At 38.4% G+C, this 16832-nt stretch overlaps 2 protein-coding genes across 2 annotated transcripts in view; one reads left to right on the top strand and one right to left on the bottom strand.

The window, feature by feature from the left end:
- LOC147029366 (polyunsaturated fatty acid 5-lipoxygenase-like) overlaps positions 1 to 16832 on the top strand; it is a 79702-nt gene that overhangs the window by 47443 nt on the left and 15427 nt on the right. Inside the window, exons 7-11 of the mRNA XM_085872368.1 lie at positions 2537 to 2709; positions 7420 to 7566; positions 11516 to 11716; positions 12098 to 12184; positions 16332 to 16501. Coding sequence (XP_085728494.1) covers positions 2537 to 2709; positions 7420 to 7566; positions 11516 to 11716; positions 12098 to 12184; positions 16332 to 16501 — 778 coding nt within the window. The remainder of the gene's footprint in view (positions 1 to 2536; positions 2710 to 7419; positions 7567 to 11515; positions 11717 to 12097; positions 12185 to 16331; positions 16502 to 16832) is intronic.
- LOC147029367 (uncharacterized) overlaps positions 12178 to 16832 on the bottom strand; it is a 41610-nt gene continuing 36955 nt past the window's right edge. Inside the window, exon 3 of the mRNA XM_085872369.1 lies at positions 12178 to 12437. Within this exon, the coding sequence (XP_085728495.1) occupies positions 12328 to 12437 (110 nt within the window). The 3' untranslated portion in view covers positions 12178 to 12327. The remainder of the gene's footprint in view (positions 12438 to 16832) is intronic.

Here is a 16832-nt window from a genome sequence, read left to right on the forward strand (position 1 = left end):
GATTGTACAGCTTTTACAGCTATATGAACTTACCACTAATGTTATCCTTTGTTACACATTTGTCATTTAGGTTAAGTTATGTTATCACAAAAATAACAAGACCGTATTTTTAAAGGTTAAGCAGCTTGAGCATTTTGTTTCTTTCATGACAAATTGACCGATAGCATAACGTTTGTTATTCTGTTTTCAACCCCCCAGCATTCATATTAAAGTATATTTTTGGAAAACAAGGTGTGGGATTATCATAAGTAAGATCTTTTTACACATATAATCCAAAGCAGTCTCAATCAAAAATGTATGTGTTCATATAAAACTCTTGGTAAATCTATGTAGTTTTTAATAAAACACTTAAGACAAAGATTTATTCCCATCACAGTGAATAAAATTTTATCTGCACGCTTTCAGTGTAGGACAATAGTGGTTTTGCTATCAATAGTATGCATCTACATTTATATACACCTAAAAATATGTTAGTGGTATTCTATGGATACTTCAGGAATTCTGTGATAGCTCCTGAAAATAAGACCCTTAAATGTAGCATATTACTGTGGAACAGCCCATATGTGCATGTGTATGGATATACGTCAATATAGTGTGTGTGTGTGTGTGTGTATGTATAGATATGTATATGTATATATATATATATATATTTATATATATATATATATATATATATATATATATATATATATATATATATATATTATTTTTTTTACACATTCACAAATATGTATTTCCCGAGTGGGCGAAGCACCGCACGACACCGCGAGGCCCAATGGTGAGTATTTTGCTGTGTATCACCATGACTTGCAAACAGACAACCAAGCAGTTTGTGGAGCTGTTGTGTAAAAATAAAATTGCACAACGTTTTTAGCGGGCGATGCACCACCCGATGCACTGTACGACACCACGGGGCCCAACGCATGTGGGTGGGTTCTGAACTTTGTCCCTCGATCGATGTATTTTTGGTTGCATTTTACAAAGGGACAGTGCAGATTGACAATGCGGGAACTTTTGCCATGTATCATAATGACTTGCAAACGAACAACCAAACAGCTTCTCGAGCATTCACCAAGTGGCTTAAGCGCTTAAGCAAACACTCCAACAAAACAGTTGAAGATACGATACAAAATGTCAATTACACCGCTGTCGACTGTATTGCCACGGAAGCTTGTAGAGCACTTGCCAACACTCAAGGAAGCACTCCAACAAAAGGATTGATCAGGAACGGCCCGCTTTGCAAGTCACAGCAAGCTTATTGGAATTGGGATATATCCACAAAAACAAAAACCGCTAATTTCTTCACATTTTCAGATGTCACTCCAGCTTGACAGTTATTTAATTCACCAGATCGAATCCTCACAGTCAAAATAATATTTCAATTATATACTTTCATTTGGCCACGAGAGGTCATCGTAGAAAATGGCTTGCTCCAAGCAATAAATTTGAAAACTAATTTGAAAAAATGTCTCCCACTTGCAGAAGCGATGTCTCCAGCAAATCGTAGGTATGAAGATCAGGCATTTGGTGATATTTATGAAGTAAAAGTGAGGAAAGTGAAAAACAAGCTCAAATGAGCTAACATCCTCGTCCTCTTAATGATGACGACTTAAAAAAGAATATGACGTCAAGTCATTGTGATGTATCTGGTTTGCGATAAATTATCTGTGCTATGCCCGGCTTGATTCCCGCAAACAAAATTTAAACAGCTTGCCTTGTTTAGGAGACAATGGTATAGTCGATTTCCATTAGCGGCGATATTATGACGTCACCCTTTTTCTCGGAAGAATTTCCAAAATCGGAGATGGTTACTGTCTGCTCATGGGCTTTCTGCATAGACATGGCAGTTTCACAAAGATCCGATGAAAACTCTGGGTTTTGAAACAAAAAATGTTAAAAAATAGGAATGACGTCATAAAAATTGATATGATGTCATAGTGATGTATCATATGTGCGGTAATTTATCTCTGCTAATGCCCTGTTCGAGTCCCGCAAACAGAATTCAAAAAGCTTGCCGAGTTTCGGAGATAATTTTTTTAGGCGATTTCCATTAGCGGAGATATTTTGACGTCATAACTTTTTTTCTCAGAGGAATTTTCAAAATCGGAGATGGTTACTATCTGCGCAGGGTATTTTTACATATATATGCCAAGTTTCAGGAAGTTTTGATGAAAACTGTCGGCTGTGAAACAAAAAAGTCCACAGAAGAAGATGAAGAACAACAACGTGAGTCAGACTTAGAGATCCTCCACGAGGATCTAAAAATCATGACTAAATCATTGCGGGAAAGCCAACATGCTCGATGGGATTACACCAACAAATCTTCATGTTCAGATTCCAAATCTTGCTGCAATAATTTCTTTTTCTGCTTAAACAAATGAAAAATACTGAACTTTAATTTTTTTTTTTACACCTAAATCTCCATGGACAGCTTTAAATTTTAAAGCAATAAAACATGCTTGTGAATGCTTTAATTAAAAAATGTATAAATACATTTTTCAAGATGGATTTTGTGAGATAATTAATAATATTTCAGGCACGGTGATTAAGCGGTGGAAAGAAGATTCTTTCCTGGGATACCAGTACCTAAATGGCGCACCTACATTTGTCCTGCAAAGCTGCAAGGCTCCTCTTGACAAAATGCCGGTCAACGATACCATGGTGGCACCGAGCCTGAAACGCTCACTTACACTGGAGCAGGAGATGCAGGTGAGGTGTCAATAATCATAATCACAGTACAGGGAGAGCAGGAAGAAAATATGAGGAAAGCACGAACTGATACCGTGCAGAAGTGGCTTCAGTCAAACGTTTTTTTAATATCTATTATAGTAGACGAGCACCTGACCCAGATGATGATTGCATCACCCCTGACACTGAAACACATACTCGCACCTGTGAGAAATAACATTTTTACCTTGAGTATAAAAACTTACACATGCAATTCTGACAACTCCTCAACCGGCTCCTCCTCTGCCTCCTCCTCCGCCCCTTGCAATCTCTGTCCCATCTTTCCCCCCCCCCCACCCAAACCCCAAGTCGTCACCCTTCCTCTCCCAACCCTATGCCATCAATCCCCTCCCCATTTCAAGCCTTCAAACATATGTGTATATATATATATATATATATATATATATATATATATATATATATATATATATATATATATATATATATATATATATATATATATATATATATATATATATATATATAGTTCTATATGACCTTGGAATATTTATTTATTTATTTTTTATTTAATTTTTTTACGGGCACCTACGAGTAATAATAATAATATTAATAATAATAATAAAAATAACAAAACTTCAAGTCGAGCCCATATTGGAACATGGCGTGTTGTCAAACTCTATCCGGATCGCGTAAGCATTTCAGTCGATAAATAAATACGTGTCTTTTGGTCATCGAGGTACAACACACTATCTGCCCTTCCACGTGGCAATCACACTTAATGTAATCACAAATGATAACAGAATGGCCTTAAAAACATTAGATATTTGTTGTTCATTTCGCTACCTGAAAAACGTCAAAACCCTCTCTCACAACAATGTTCCGAAATCGTGAGCGATCTAAAAAGCATTTTGCAAATCTGTATATATTCATTCACTTCTTGGTTCTCCATGAAAAAACATCTTTCCTTCAACACATAATGTTAGCTTCATTATGTCCATGCTGTTGTTTTCTTCCTCACCATTCTCATCTCTCGGGATGTATTTATTCCTAATAAGTGTATGGCTCTCGAAGCGGAGCGTATACTCGGAGCTCTCTCACAATTTATTGAATCACTTGGGTTTTAAAACGACAACTAAATAACATTTTTCCACAGTTATAAAGAAACCAAAAAATCCTTGTAGACTTTAAAACTCAGTCACGACTTCTTGTACACAGTCCGAATCCTGAATCGATAGTCAATTCTGCCTTCAAGCTGTTTCTGAGATTAAAATCAAACGTCGATGTATGTTCCATTTTATTTCATAACCCAGGAATGCTCTATTCGCACAATATGCTGTCAATTTTCAATATGTTACCTCTCAGCGTTATTTACTCTGTTAACCAGCCTTATCATCCACGCATGGCCAAATATTTTCTTGTTATAATGGCTCTACTCACAGCTGGAAACAATCATCCCTTTCCAAGTGTGACTTATTGTGATAAGGGCTTGCATTCTGAGAGTTTTCCACAATCCCCTGTTAGCACACACAACAAACCCCTCCATGCTATACGTGCATGGAGTGCCAACATACTAATCCAACAGTGCACTAATTACTCGCACTGCCTGCACAGATTCACATTTACCAGCACCTCGAAGATATAACCAGTCATACCATATTCACATTATCATTGAATTTTTTTTACCTTTTGATTGCTGAAAAATTATCTTCCCATGCCACCAGCCTCACGTGCACTCAAGGCCAAACAAGGTCAAATAATATCTCCAGCTTCAACACTATATGTTTGAACCTTATTTCATTTATTCATTTTATATTGAATAAATGTTCTTTTAGGCCAGACACTCATCATGTTGGTCGACCTGTATTCAAACACATTTTCAATTCATTTCAATTCCACTACCCTCAGGGCATTTCCCTCTCACTTCCCATACTGAGGAAAAATTGACACAGAACCCTGCCAATTTGGATTTTCTCCCCTTTTCCCAATTCTCTTTTTAAGTTTTCAATCGTGTTTTTTTCCCAAATGTATCATCTACTGGAAACTCTCTTCTATTTCCACATCCACTTGGACCACTTATCAACATCACATATTGATTCTGCCCCATAATTTTCAAACATATTTCCGAATTGGTTCTTTTCTCAGATAACATTTTGTTGGTTACCTTTCCAAAACGGCTCCCCCTCTTCACAAACTTAGTGAGAGGGAAAATTCAAAATTTAAACAAACACTTAATACAATTTGCAATGCTCATACAACTTTTCCATATACAGATACAGACCGGATACAAATAATCATACAAGAGCTCTTAGACAAAACAATACACAGTTTTCTCTCATTTCCAACTTCAATCCCAAACTGAAATCACAATTCCAACTCAAAAACAACACTATTTCTCAACTTCTCAACTTCCTCTGTTGGACAACACCCTATTCTTACCTCCTCCGTTAAGCACCCTATTTAATTCTGCATGAAATTGCCAATATAGTCTCGGGAACTATCCAAGCATACACCGAAGCAGTGCCAGTGCAGCCAATAAAAGTAGACCATTTGGCCTGATCAGGACTTTATGGGACTCCAACAATACCCTTTGAAACAACACATATTCTCCAAAATAAACATAAACCACTGAACAATAAAACTCAAATCTATAAATGCTCAAATTCTTGTTCAAAGCATGTTAAACATTCCAAACAAAGAACGAGGCGCACAGTGAGCTGGCAGCACACACTCACCAAAAAGATCAATCTCTCTCATCTTATCTGATCTGTGAGCTCGTGCCTACCATCACCCCACTCTGCACCAACGCTCCTCCAGGTTTTAGTGTTCCTGCCTTTGGCTCGCCAAATTGTAGAAGAAATTTCTGAGTCTTCCTGTACATTTGAACATTTATTTAACAAACAACATAAACAAATACATACAAACACATAAATATGCGCATCGGAGGGACCGGAATTCAAGACTCGTTCCAGATCTCTGAAATACATGGATAATTTTAGTTCCTAATATAATGTTCAGTGAGACAGCTCTTTATCATTTTAAATGCTGGTGTCACCATTTGTCAGGTTTATGTATTTCCAGATTTTGTGCAGCAATCAGCTTTATTTAGAAGGAATATATATATATATATATATATATATATATATATATATATATATATATATATATATATATTTCTTCTTCTTCTTCTTCTTCTTCTTCTTCTTTCAGCTGCTCCCGTTTGGGGTCGCCACAGCGGATCATCCGTATGATCCGCATAGTGATTTGGCACATGTTTTACGCCGGATGCCCTTCCTGACGCAACCCTGGTCGCCTCTTACGACACAGGGATATGGTACACCTATTTTAACCGGGGTATACACCGGCCCAGTACACTGGTACTCACTTCACTGACCTCGGAAGGATGACAGGCTGAGTCAACCCCTGGTGTATTAATTCAGTGGCCCAACGGGGCTTGAACTCAGGACCTTTTGGATCCCAAGCCGCTGCCCTAACCACTGCACCAACACCAGGCTCTATAATATATATATATATATATATATATATATATATATATATATATATATATATATATATATATACATATATATATATATATATATATATTTTTTTTTTTTTCAAGACCAGATGGGTAGACTCTCTCCCATCTCAGGAATGACGTCAGCACTGCAATCCTTTGGTCATACATACAATTTATGGATCACATACAATTTATGCTATGGGAAGGGAAAGGTTCAACTGCCTTTTATCAGACTGGGGAATATAAAGTAAGTCGGTTTTTTTCAATACATCTGGACATTTTCTGAGACCAAGATTCTGAGTTGTGTTGTAATAACATTCCTCTATCCAGCTTGCTTGTACCTTGGATTTTATCATGTCATAAAATCCCTTATATATTTAAATAATAGGCAATTCTGAATCTAGCTCATTGGAAAAGTTGGCCTGCTCATTACATTTTTAACAGTCAGGTTGATCCTTCGTACAAAGGAAAGATATGGTTATGTTAATTCAAATTAAAATAGATACATGTTCAAGCACATAAAATCATATCACATTTGAGTACATTTTCTATTTCAGGTTTAATACATTTATTTTAATTTCAAATTTTAATTATCAGCATTTTATTATTGTTTTTCTCACCCAAAAACCCATCAGGCTAATTTCGGAGAAATTGCATCAACGCTGTCTTCAGGTTATGAAGGGTCTTAAAGGGCTCCAGGGTTACAAAGGGTCCAAAGGGTGTTGGTGTCTTGGCATGGGGGGGGTGGTTAAATTAAACCCTTAATTGTTAAGGGTCTGAAAGGGTATTTGGGGCTCTTCAGGATCTTGGGATGTGTTAGGGGTCTTAAGAGGTCTTAAGGTTCCAAATGGTCTTGGTATTGACGTGTCTTCGGGGTGTCACTGAGTCCAAAGGTACAGAAGGGTCTGGAACTTGCACGGATGCACTCACAGCTCCTTTTGGAGTATAGATAAGAAGGTAAAAATGTATTGCTTACTCAAGTTTTGAAGGATGAGTGAATTACATCTGTAAACGTTTTCATTCCCATCATAATTTTAGAACTATAATTCATTGGCATAAGTAAGTACGTGGCAGTTGATCGCATTTCACCACGAAGAAATTCATCTTTTAAGGAAAGTACATTCTCTCGTGTTTGCTCAGAAGCAGAAAATGAGAGGGTGGGCATAATGGGAAAATTATTTATCTAAAATTTCAACTTAACATCTAATTTCCAGGAAGGAAACATCTACATTGTGGACTTCAAGTATCTTCATGGGATTGAGGTGGATTGCAAGATCCAATCAGAGAATATGAAGACTGCAGCCCCGATCTGTATGCTGTACTCTACACCTGAAGGAGAACTTCTCCCCATTGCCATCCAGGTGCTTAATCAAAGTGCAAGTGGCCACCACCTGAAGCTTTGCTTTGTCAATATTGGCAGAAAACAATTGTTTCTTCATGATTGGTTGATAATAATGATAATCTTACACTGTAAGAAAGATGTTTGTCTGTCTGTGTGTCAGCGTATCACAATTTTCTCAGAGATGACCAAACTTATCTCCGTCAAACTTTCAGAGGTTCATCAATGAGTGCCGGGGAGTATTTTTTTTGAGGGGGGGGGGCTAGGGGGGGAAGGGTTTTGTTTTTTTTGTTTTCTTTTTTAAATCTCTCTGTAGTGCTACCTTTGAAGCTACGAGTGGGCCTGTTGGTCTGATGGACCAAATTTTCATTGGTCTTCATAGCCTTGTTGTCCCCCCACCTGTTGTACTGATTGAGCATTAGCTTGCCTTTCACTAAGCCTAGATGTGCTTGGGGCCAGCACGGGGATTTTGTGTTCATTAATATTCTTGCCATGTTATACTACTATTCTTATTATTGTTGTAAATATTATTAGCATGGATGAATGTATGCTATGCTGCAACGTTAGTGTTTTGTGATTTAGTTTGTAATTAGAATGCTATGCTGTGATCGAAGGATGTTATTTGCTGCTTAATAGACCTTAACATGGCATGTGTTTAAAACATCAGAATTTTAATGTTTTTTGTAGTTTATTAGCCTAATCAACTCAGCATGTCATGATGGTCATTTTGGTGTGTTACATTCCACTTCAGAACACTCCACAAAAACACATGCCATACACACACACACACACACACACACACACACACACACACACACACACACACACACACACACACACACATCTTCTCTCTCCTCTGTCTCCTCTCTCTCCCCTCTCTCCTCTCTCCTCTCTCCTCTCTCCTCTCTCCTCTCTCCTCTCTCCTCTCTCCTCTCTCCTCTCTCCTCTCGTACAATATCGGCTATTCTTGATGGAAAATATAATTTAAAGGATTGTTGTAAATGTTGTTAACCTCAAAACATAGTTCCCTTACCTAAAGTAGGACCCTTAAACTGTTTGCAAATTAATGGTTTTTCCTGACTGCATGGGTCATCAGCTGGCCACCGTTCTTCCTCAAGCTTTCGATCCTTTCAGCCCAGGACCTCTCCAAACAGCAGATCCACAGCCTTGGTCATGGATCCACATCAGTGAATTCCCTATATCAGTAGATCCACAACCTCAGTTGTATCCAGACAATCGGTCAACCCATCAGTGCAACATCACCAATCAAACTTTACTCACTGGAGGATTTTATGTATTATCACATAGTTACAACTCCCATCACACATTCTATTGTATGACAGTACATTAAATCATGCACATCTTACCTAAAATATAACATGTCCACCAACAAACATGGCCACCCCACTCATCTCTGGATCAAACTGTTATTCATGTATTCTGACAATTTATAAACGGTTTTTTTAACTGGCTTTCTTGTCTCTGAGCAACCACTGAAATAGGTTTGAATGGTTTCAAGATATATATGTATATGTGTGTATGTATATATGTATATGTGCATATATGTATATATTCATGTATATATACATACAGGGGGTCCTCGACTTACGATGGAGTTCCGTTCCTACGACGCGTCGTAACGCGATTTTCCGTGTAAGTCGGAACACACCTTTTTGTGTGTTCTGCCCCTCATTCCTCAAACAATCTTTTAGCCTTCTCCTGAATCAACATAAGGCTCATTGGGATGCGCCGTTGATGGTGGTCTTCCAGTCAAAGCACTACTGTAAAATTCGGACTATTAGCCGCAACCTTTTCCCTCAACTTCGACCTCTGCGACTAAAATAACGATGCGGCTTGTTTATGGATTTTTCCCATGTTGCAGGTTTTCCCGATGATGCATTCAGGCCAAATCAAGTTGTTGTCGTCAGTCTCCAGTCTATGTTTAGATTCACATTAGGTTTCAAATCTGGTTTTGACTCTTCGTGAATTCAAAACTCACTGTAAAAGTCCTCTTCCTGCAGAAAGTCAATTAATTTTCCTGACTCATCGCAGAGAGGTTATTCTTCTTACTTGGATCGACGTCGTTATTTATCTATATGGTATTTATATTTACGTTTATTGCCTTGCATTGTTAACCGAAACTTGAAAAACGTAGAATGAGCGAGGTAAACCAAAGCTGAGCGAGAAAAAGTTCAATCCACACTCCAAGTGTCTTCCCTGATCGCCGCGGCTGTTTGTGTGTTTCCCTGCTTTCTTCAGTGATGAGTTTGCGACCTCAGAATATATTTCGAGAGATATTGATTTGGTAAGAGTATGGTATGAAGAAACAAGAGGTCCACACGAGGAATTCAAAACTCACAGAGGGGCGAACTTTCTCGCTGAAAAAAGTCAACAAAGGCTTTCAGAGGTAGGAAATGCCAATGGCATGGATGGTCAGGGTGTTTCTACTGTTCAGATTAGACTCAAAGCAAGATCGATCACTTTTTGTGGCTACTTTTCGGACGTTTTTGCGCTTGGTTTTTTTCTTAATAATTTTATGGGAGATGCGTCGTAACCACGAAACGTCGTACGTCGAGACCGTCGTAACCCGAGGATTGCCTGTATATATGTTAGTGTGTGTGTATATATATATATATATATATATATATATATATATATATATATATATATATATATATATATATATGTGTGTATATATATATATATATATATATATATATATATATATATATATATATATATATATATATATGTGTGTGTATATATATATATATATATATATATATATATATATATATATATATATATATATATATATATATATATATGTGTGTGTATATATATATATATATATATATATATATATATATATATATATATATATATATATATATATATATATATATATATATATATATATATATATATATATATATATATATATATATATATATATATATATATATATATATATATATATATTGTAATGTATTTGCATAAATATCACGCTCATAATATTTTACGATTCATATTGTATTTCGCTAATTCTATTTGGTGTCGTTTTATGATCTTAAAGAAAACTTGTTTTAATCCACCAACTCCAGCCAGCACCCTATGTTAGCATATGTCTGACTAGTTTTGATTTATTGACAAGTTCAGTGCTGTGTCTGGTTGCTCTCGTAGTTCGAGTTATTTCACGCTCGACTATTCCATGGAATGGCTTCTTCAGAATGTTGATATCTAAGAAAGGGATTCGTACAATGTAGAATGGAGGTCGTGGAGATATTCACCTTCCTTGGCAGTGATATTCATGTCTCTGCTGGCTGTGAGTCAGAGGTCAATAGACGTCTGGGTCGGGCCTCGGGAGTCATGGATTCACTGGATCATGGGGTGTGGTGCTGCCCGTACCTGTGCGGGAGGAAGAAAATCCGAGTCTTCAGGTCCTTGGTGCTTCCTGTTTTGCTCTATGGATGTGAGAGTTCGACTCTGACCGGGAATTTGAGACAGAGACTTAATTCCTTTGGTACCAGGTCTCTTCGGAGAGGCCAATGGGCCGATGACGTGCCTCGTGGTTGCAGCAGATTGATCAGCATCTCAAGGAGATGGGGATTGGCCAGGCATCTGCCTGGGAGATGGCAAATGCCTGGCCCATCTAGACAGAGGCCCCTGGAGTACCGGCGGAAAGTGGACGCAGTGATGCGCTGCTCCGGCGCCTGCTCACATACCTGACCTGACCCGATGACGGTGTTGTCTGTTTACGTTTTTTGTTTTTCTGTTGTTGGGTGAGTTGGGTACCTGGTAGGTGACGCGAACAAGCCAATTCGATTTTAGTTCAGGTCGGAATCCAGATCTGGCCTTCCAGTGGGATACAAAACGTAAACTGTTCAACCTGGCTGAGGTATGCACTCTACCAGGTGCCATTCTCATTAATTCATGCATTTTTCTTTCTATTTTAATGTTTCCCTCCCAAGCTGAATCAAGAACCAAGTGAAGACAACCCAATATTTCTGCCCAGTGATTCAGAAACAGATTGGCTCCTCGCCAAGTTCTGGCTGCAGCATGCAAACTTCAAGACAATTTGGATAATGATGTACGTGTATTTGAGATGTACAACTGAGGTGTTCTCTGTGGCTTTGATGAGGTGTTTACCCACAGGTCATCCATTGTACAAGGTATGTGCATTTCATACGAGCATGAAAGAAATAGCGATGAAATATTTCTAATGCACTTTCCATGACATATCATTTTCAGTATGAATACAGAAATCATCTCACATGGTAAAGCTGAACAAAAGTGATTAGAAGTTTTTTCAGACTAATTATGGACTCGTCGGAATATTGTCGTGAGAAATCAAAAGACGATAAATAGACATACAAATATTATGACATTCTGATCAACCACAATAAATAACCAGAAGAAAAATAATTAATTGTTGGACAGAAACATAGATGATATCTCGTGTGGTTCCTATAAAATGGCAGAAGATGCCCTCATTTAATTGTCATTTTTGTTCTTGTTTGGTAATTTGAATTCTGTCTGTACTTGATTTTTAGCTCTTGAAACCTTACGTCAAGTACACACTGGATGAGGCGATTGCACTTCGAGAGGTTGTTATGTGTGAAGGTGGTTATATGGACCAGGTGAGTTTCTCTACTTTGGAGTTCCTCTTGCTCAATAATTATTGTTTGCATTTTTCCTAATTACTCTTACATTTTCAAAATCAAAAATAGTTAAAGACTTCGAGTAGGCATTAATAAACATGCTGGTGTTTGAGAAATAAGGTTCAAGTATGAATTCCAGATGTTCCTGCCCAGACCGTGTGACTGAGAACTGAATCTTGGTCTTGAGAAAATACAGTTGCACATTTGGCTTTTGTCACTTGTGTAACACCATCTGAAAAAAAAAAACACAGCCAAGTCTATCACATATTGCCCTGTTGAAATATCTTGCAGATACACAAAGTCCTGCAATTTAATTTGAGTGAAGTTATCACACATTGAATTCTCCACCTGTAAACTGCCCTCTTACTTCAGGACTGGTCTTCTATCTCTCTTACCCCTGATATGATTGCTGCCTGGGAGCTTTTCCACAAAAACCTGTTCTGACTTATCCACAGATGTATCCTATTTTGTCTGCAGTTACAAAGTGAGAAAAGAAAAGCCAGTTTCAAGGCTGAACTTTCGAACCCGTTTCCCTCCTCTAAAACCTTGTCGCGCCTTGTTACGTCTGTCTCTCGAGTATGAACCCACCCCATTCTTTCCCTGACTTTGGCACCACGGCCGACTCTGCTTCTAAGATGGCCAAATGCCTCAATTTTGCATTTGCTTCCAAATCTTGCATGCCCAACCCCTCACTCCCTGTACCTAACCGACTCACATGTTCCTGAACACTATGTCTTTATCACTGAGAAGGTGGAGAGGTTTCTGGCAGCCCTCGACTCCGATTCTTGGACATGGCCGAAAGGTATCAGTCCACATTTCCAAACACACCGTCACAGCCACCCGCTCTGTCCTGGATGGAGACCCTCAATCTTCAGCTTAATGTCTCTTAATGTCCTTTTCCCAAATGTGATGCAGGTGTAACCTCCACCATGACTGAGATCAATAATACAAACTGGAGAGTTCATAGAACACCTCATCCCATGTAGTCTTGAGAAAATGGACATGAGAAGGGTCTTTTAAACTCTTATTTGTGTTTCTGAGATTTCACATTTCGATGCCATCTGGGCTTATTTCCTGATGCTTTCAAATCAAACTTAATATATAGTCTTCATGAACTACTCCAAAGTGATAAAACGAAAAAATTCAGATAAAATATGATTAAGTTTGATTAACTGAGAAAATCAGATGATCCTCAGTTGCATACGTATTCAAACCCTTTTCCTTATAAACCTTCAATCATTTCAGGAGCAATTTCGGTTCACGAGTCAGTAAGTGACCACTCTATTCGTTATGGGTGCGTATCTGTCTGTCTGTCCCGAGCATAGCTCCGTTGGTTTTGATCCGATCTTGATAAAATTAGGGTGCGAGGTTTGTATCATGATCTTGTTGTGTTTTCCGGAGAATGGGCATGTTGCACCCATCATGGGTGGAGCCACGCCCAAAAAACATGTGTTTTTAGGGGGTAGCCGGTTTCAACTTACATCTTCTCCGAGGGGGTTTGTCGAATCTGGCAGCGGTTTTGGTATTTGGTTAGCCCAATGGCACCTGCATAGCCCCACAGAGCTCGATTTTTCATTTTCCTCCCAAGGTCAAGGTCACAAGGTCACGAACTTTGAAAATGTCAAAAAAATCAAAAAATTGTCATCGAGCTCCTCGTGTTTTCAACTGTTTCAAATGAAAGTTGGTATGCAAGTAGTGCTTTTCGAGGACTACAACTTTCATCATTTATGTTTTTCCCGATTCCCGCCAGTTTGCCCGTGGCGTCCCCTCGAAGGTCAAAAAATGAAAAAGGCGAACCGTGTTTGTTGCTCGTGAACCATCGCCGTCTCCAGACTTGTATCTTTTTCAAAGGTTACAAAATAAGTGCAATAGGTTTCACCTGTATGTAATCAGTGGCTTAACTTTAAAAATAAGCTCCACGCATCTACGTTCACATATTTGAGGAGTTTTAAGGTGCAACTCACTTGGTCAACAAACAAAGTAAACATGAAGACCAAGGAACTTTCTGAAGAAGTCAGACATAAAGTGGTAGAGAAGCTCCGTTCACGAGAGGCTTAGAAGAAGATTTAAAGTCACTCATTATCCCTTTGAGTGCAGAGAAATCCATCATTAATCAGAAGTGGAAGACGTAACACCACCCAGACTCCACCCAGATCAGGTCGCCCATCCAAACACAGCAGCTGGGCAAGCAGGAAGCTGGTTCAGGACGTCACTGAAAATCCAACAATGACTGAAAGATCTGCAAGGTACTATGTCGAAGGTGGGGTCAGTGTTCATTAATCAACAATATCCCGTTCATTTCACAAAGCTGGGTGAGTGGTGCAAAAGTATTCACCCCCTTCCAATAATGCCACATTTAGATGAATTACGAATTATGCAGAAACAAACTATGCAGAAATGAACTTTTTTTATTCATAACTATAGGGATCAAACGAAACACTGTTATAGTTGAAGGATGTTACATGTCAGGAATATCTGCAAAAATCATGTACACATCAAAATTCACTGGCTGTAAAAGTATTCAGCTCCTCTGGTCAGCACTCGGTGGAAGCACCTTTTGCAGCAATGACTGCGACGAGTCTTTTTGGGTGGGTCTCTACCAGCTTTGCACTGAGATGGCAAAATCTTTGCCCATTCTTCACGTGAAAATTGCCCTTGTTCTGCCAAGTTTGATGGGGATCGTTGATGGACCCCAATCTTCAAGTCTCACCATAAATGTTAAATTTGGTTCAAGTCAGGACTTTGACTGGGCCACTCAAGAACATTTACTTTCTTCTTATTCAGCCACTCCAGTGTGGCTTTAGCTTTGTGCTTCAGATCATTGTCCTGCTGAAATGTGAATCTCCTACTTGGTTTCAAATTTATGGCTAACTCAAAATGGTTATCATCAAGGATTCTCCTGTTCTTTGCACCGCACATTGTCTTTTCTATCCTCATAAGCTTGCCAGTCCCTGCTGATGAAAAGCAGCCCAATAACATGATGATGTCACCACTATGCTTGAGAGAAGAGATGGTGTTGACTGGATGAAGTAGGTTTGCAACAGACGTAACGCTTTTAATTTCGACTGAAAGTTCAATTCTTGTCTCATCTGACCACAAAACTTTTCTCCACATACCTCTGCAGTTGCATTGAGATGCTTTATCGCAAACTCCATATTAGCTTGAAGACATGTCTTTTTCAGAAATGGTTTCTTTCTTGCCACCTGTCCACGGAGTCCAGCTTTGTGACGGGAATGGGATATTGTTGATTGAACACTGGCCCCCATCTCGGACATAGAGCCTTGGAGATCTTTCAGTCGTTGTTGGATTTACAGTGACATCCTCTACCTGAACCAGTTTCCTGTTTGCCCAGGTTCTGAGTTTGGATGGGCGACCTCATCTTGCTGGAGTCTGGGTGGTGTGATACGTCTTCCATTTCTTCTTAATGATTAATTTCACCGCACTCAAAGGGATAATGAGTGACTTTAAAATCTTCTCATATAACCCTCTCCTAAACAGTGTTTCTCCACCACTTTACGTCTGACTTCTTTGAAAAGACTTTATGTCTGACTTCTTCATGCTTGCCTTGTTGATTGACCAAGTGAATTGCACCTTAAAACTCCTAAGACAGGTGAAGGAGCTCAATTTTTAAGTTAAACCACTGATTACATACAGGTGAAACCTTCTACACTTATTTGTAATCTTTCAAACAAATAATTTGCTCCTGAAGTGACTTCGGGTTACTTTGGGAAAGGGTTTGAATACTTATGCGACTGAGAATCATCTGATTTTTTTTCTGTGAATCAAACTTATTCACATTCTATCTGCATTTTTTTTTCACTTTTTCACTTTGGAATCGTTTGTGAAGACTCACGATATTAAGTTTGATTTGAAAGCATCATGAAATAAGCTCAGATGGCATCAAAATGTGATATCTTTGAGGGGGGGGTGAACACTTTTGCAGGCCACAGTATATATCAACAATCAGAAATTTGTTCTGAGTAAAAATATTCATAAAATAGAAGAGTATTTGCACATTGTGAGTAAAAACTGAATCAACCATAAAATCTCGTTTTTTTTTTAGCACTTTATTGTATGTTTTGTTTGAAATTAACACCTCAACATAACTTTTCTCCATGTCCGATAGTATACCGCATTTGGAAGAGAGGATTATCTCAAACTGAAGACAAATATCTTCAAGGAGTTCAACTTCGACTTTCTTTTCCTTCCAAGAAACTTGGAAAGCCGTGGGGTCGGTGACCTACCCAACTTCTACTTCCGTGATGATGGCATGAAGCTCTGGGATGTCATTAGAAGGTGGGTCTCATTCAGAATATCGAGAATGGTAGAATGGGACCCGTATAAAATACAACATCGGTCCCCATAATTTTATGGAAGGTTATCACATTGCAGTGTGTTTCACATATTAATATTGCATGTAAATAATCGTGCATATATAAAGCTGAGTTTGTGTCTGTGGGTTATAAGCGCTGCCTATTATACAGGCCACGCCTTCCCCTCTCCCCCAGGTTCACCTCACTGAATTTTTGATTTTGAAAATCTTTGTCAGAGAAATCACTTAACCAATCAATGCAAAATTGAATGAATTGATCAACTACCCATGAGAAATATAGTTTGATAAAGGCGA

This window comes from Eptatretus burgeri, chromosome 3 (genome assembly GCF_056783735.1).
Source record: "Eptatretus burgeri isolate ZD-2024b chromosome 3, Ebu_testis_v1, whole genome shotgun sequence".
Lineage (NCBI taxonomy): Eukaryota > Metazoa > Chordata > Myxini > Myxiniformes > Myxinidae > Eptatretus > Eptatretus burgeri.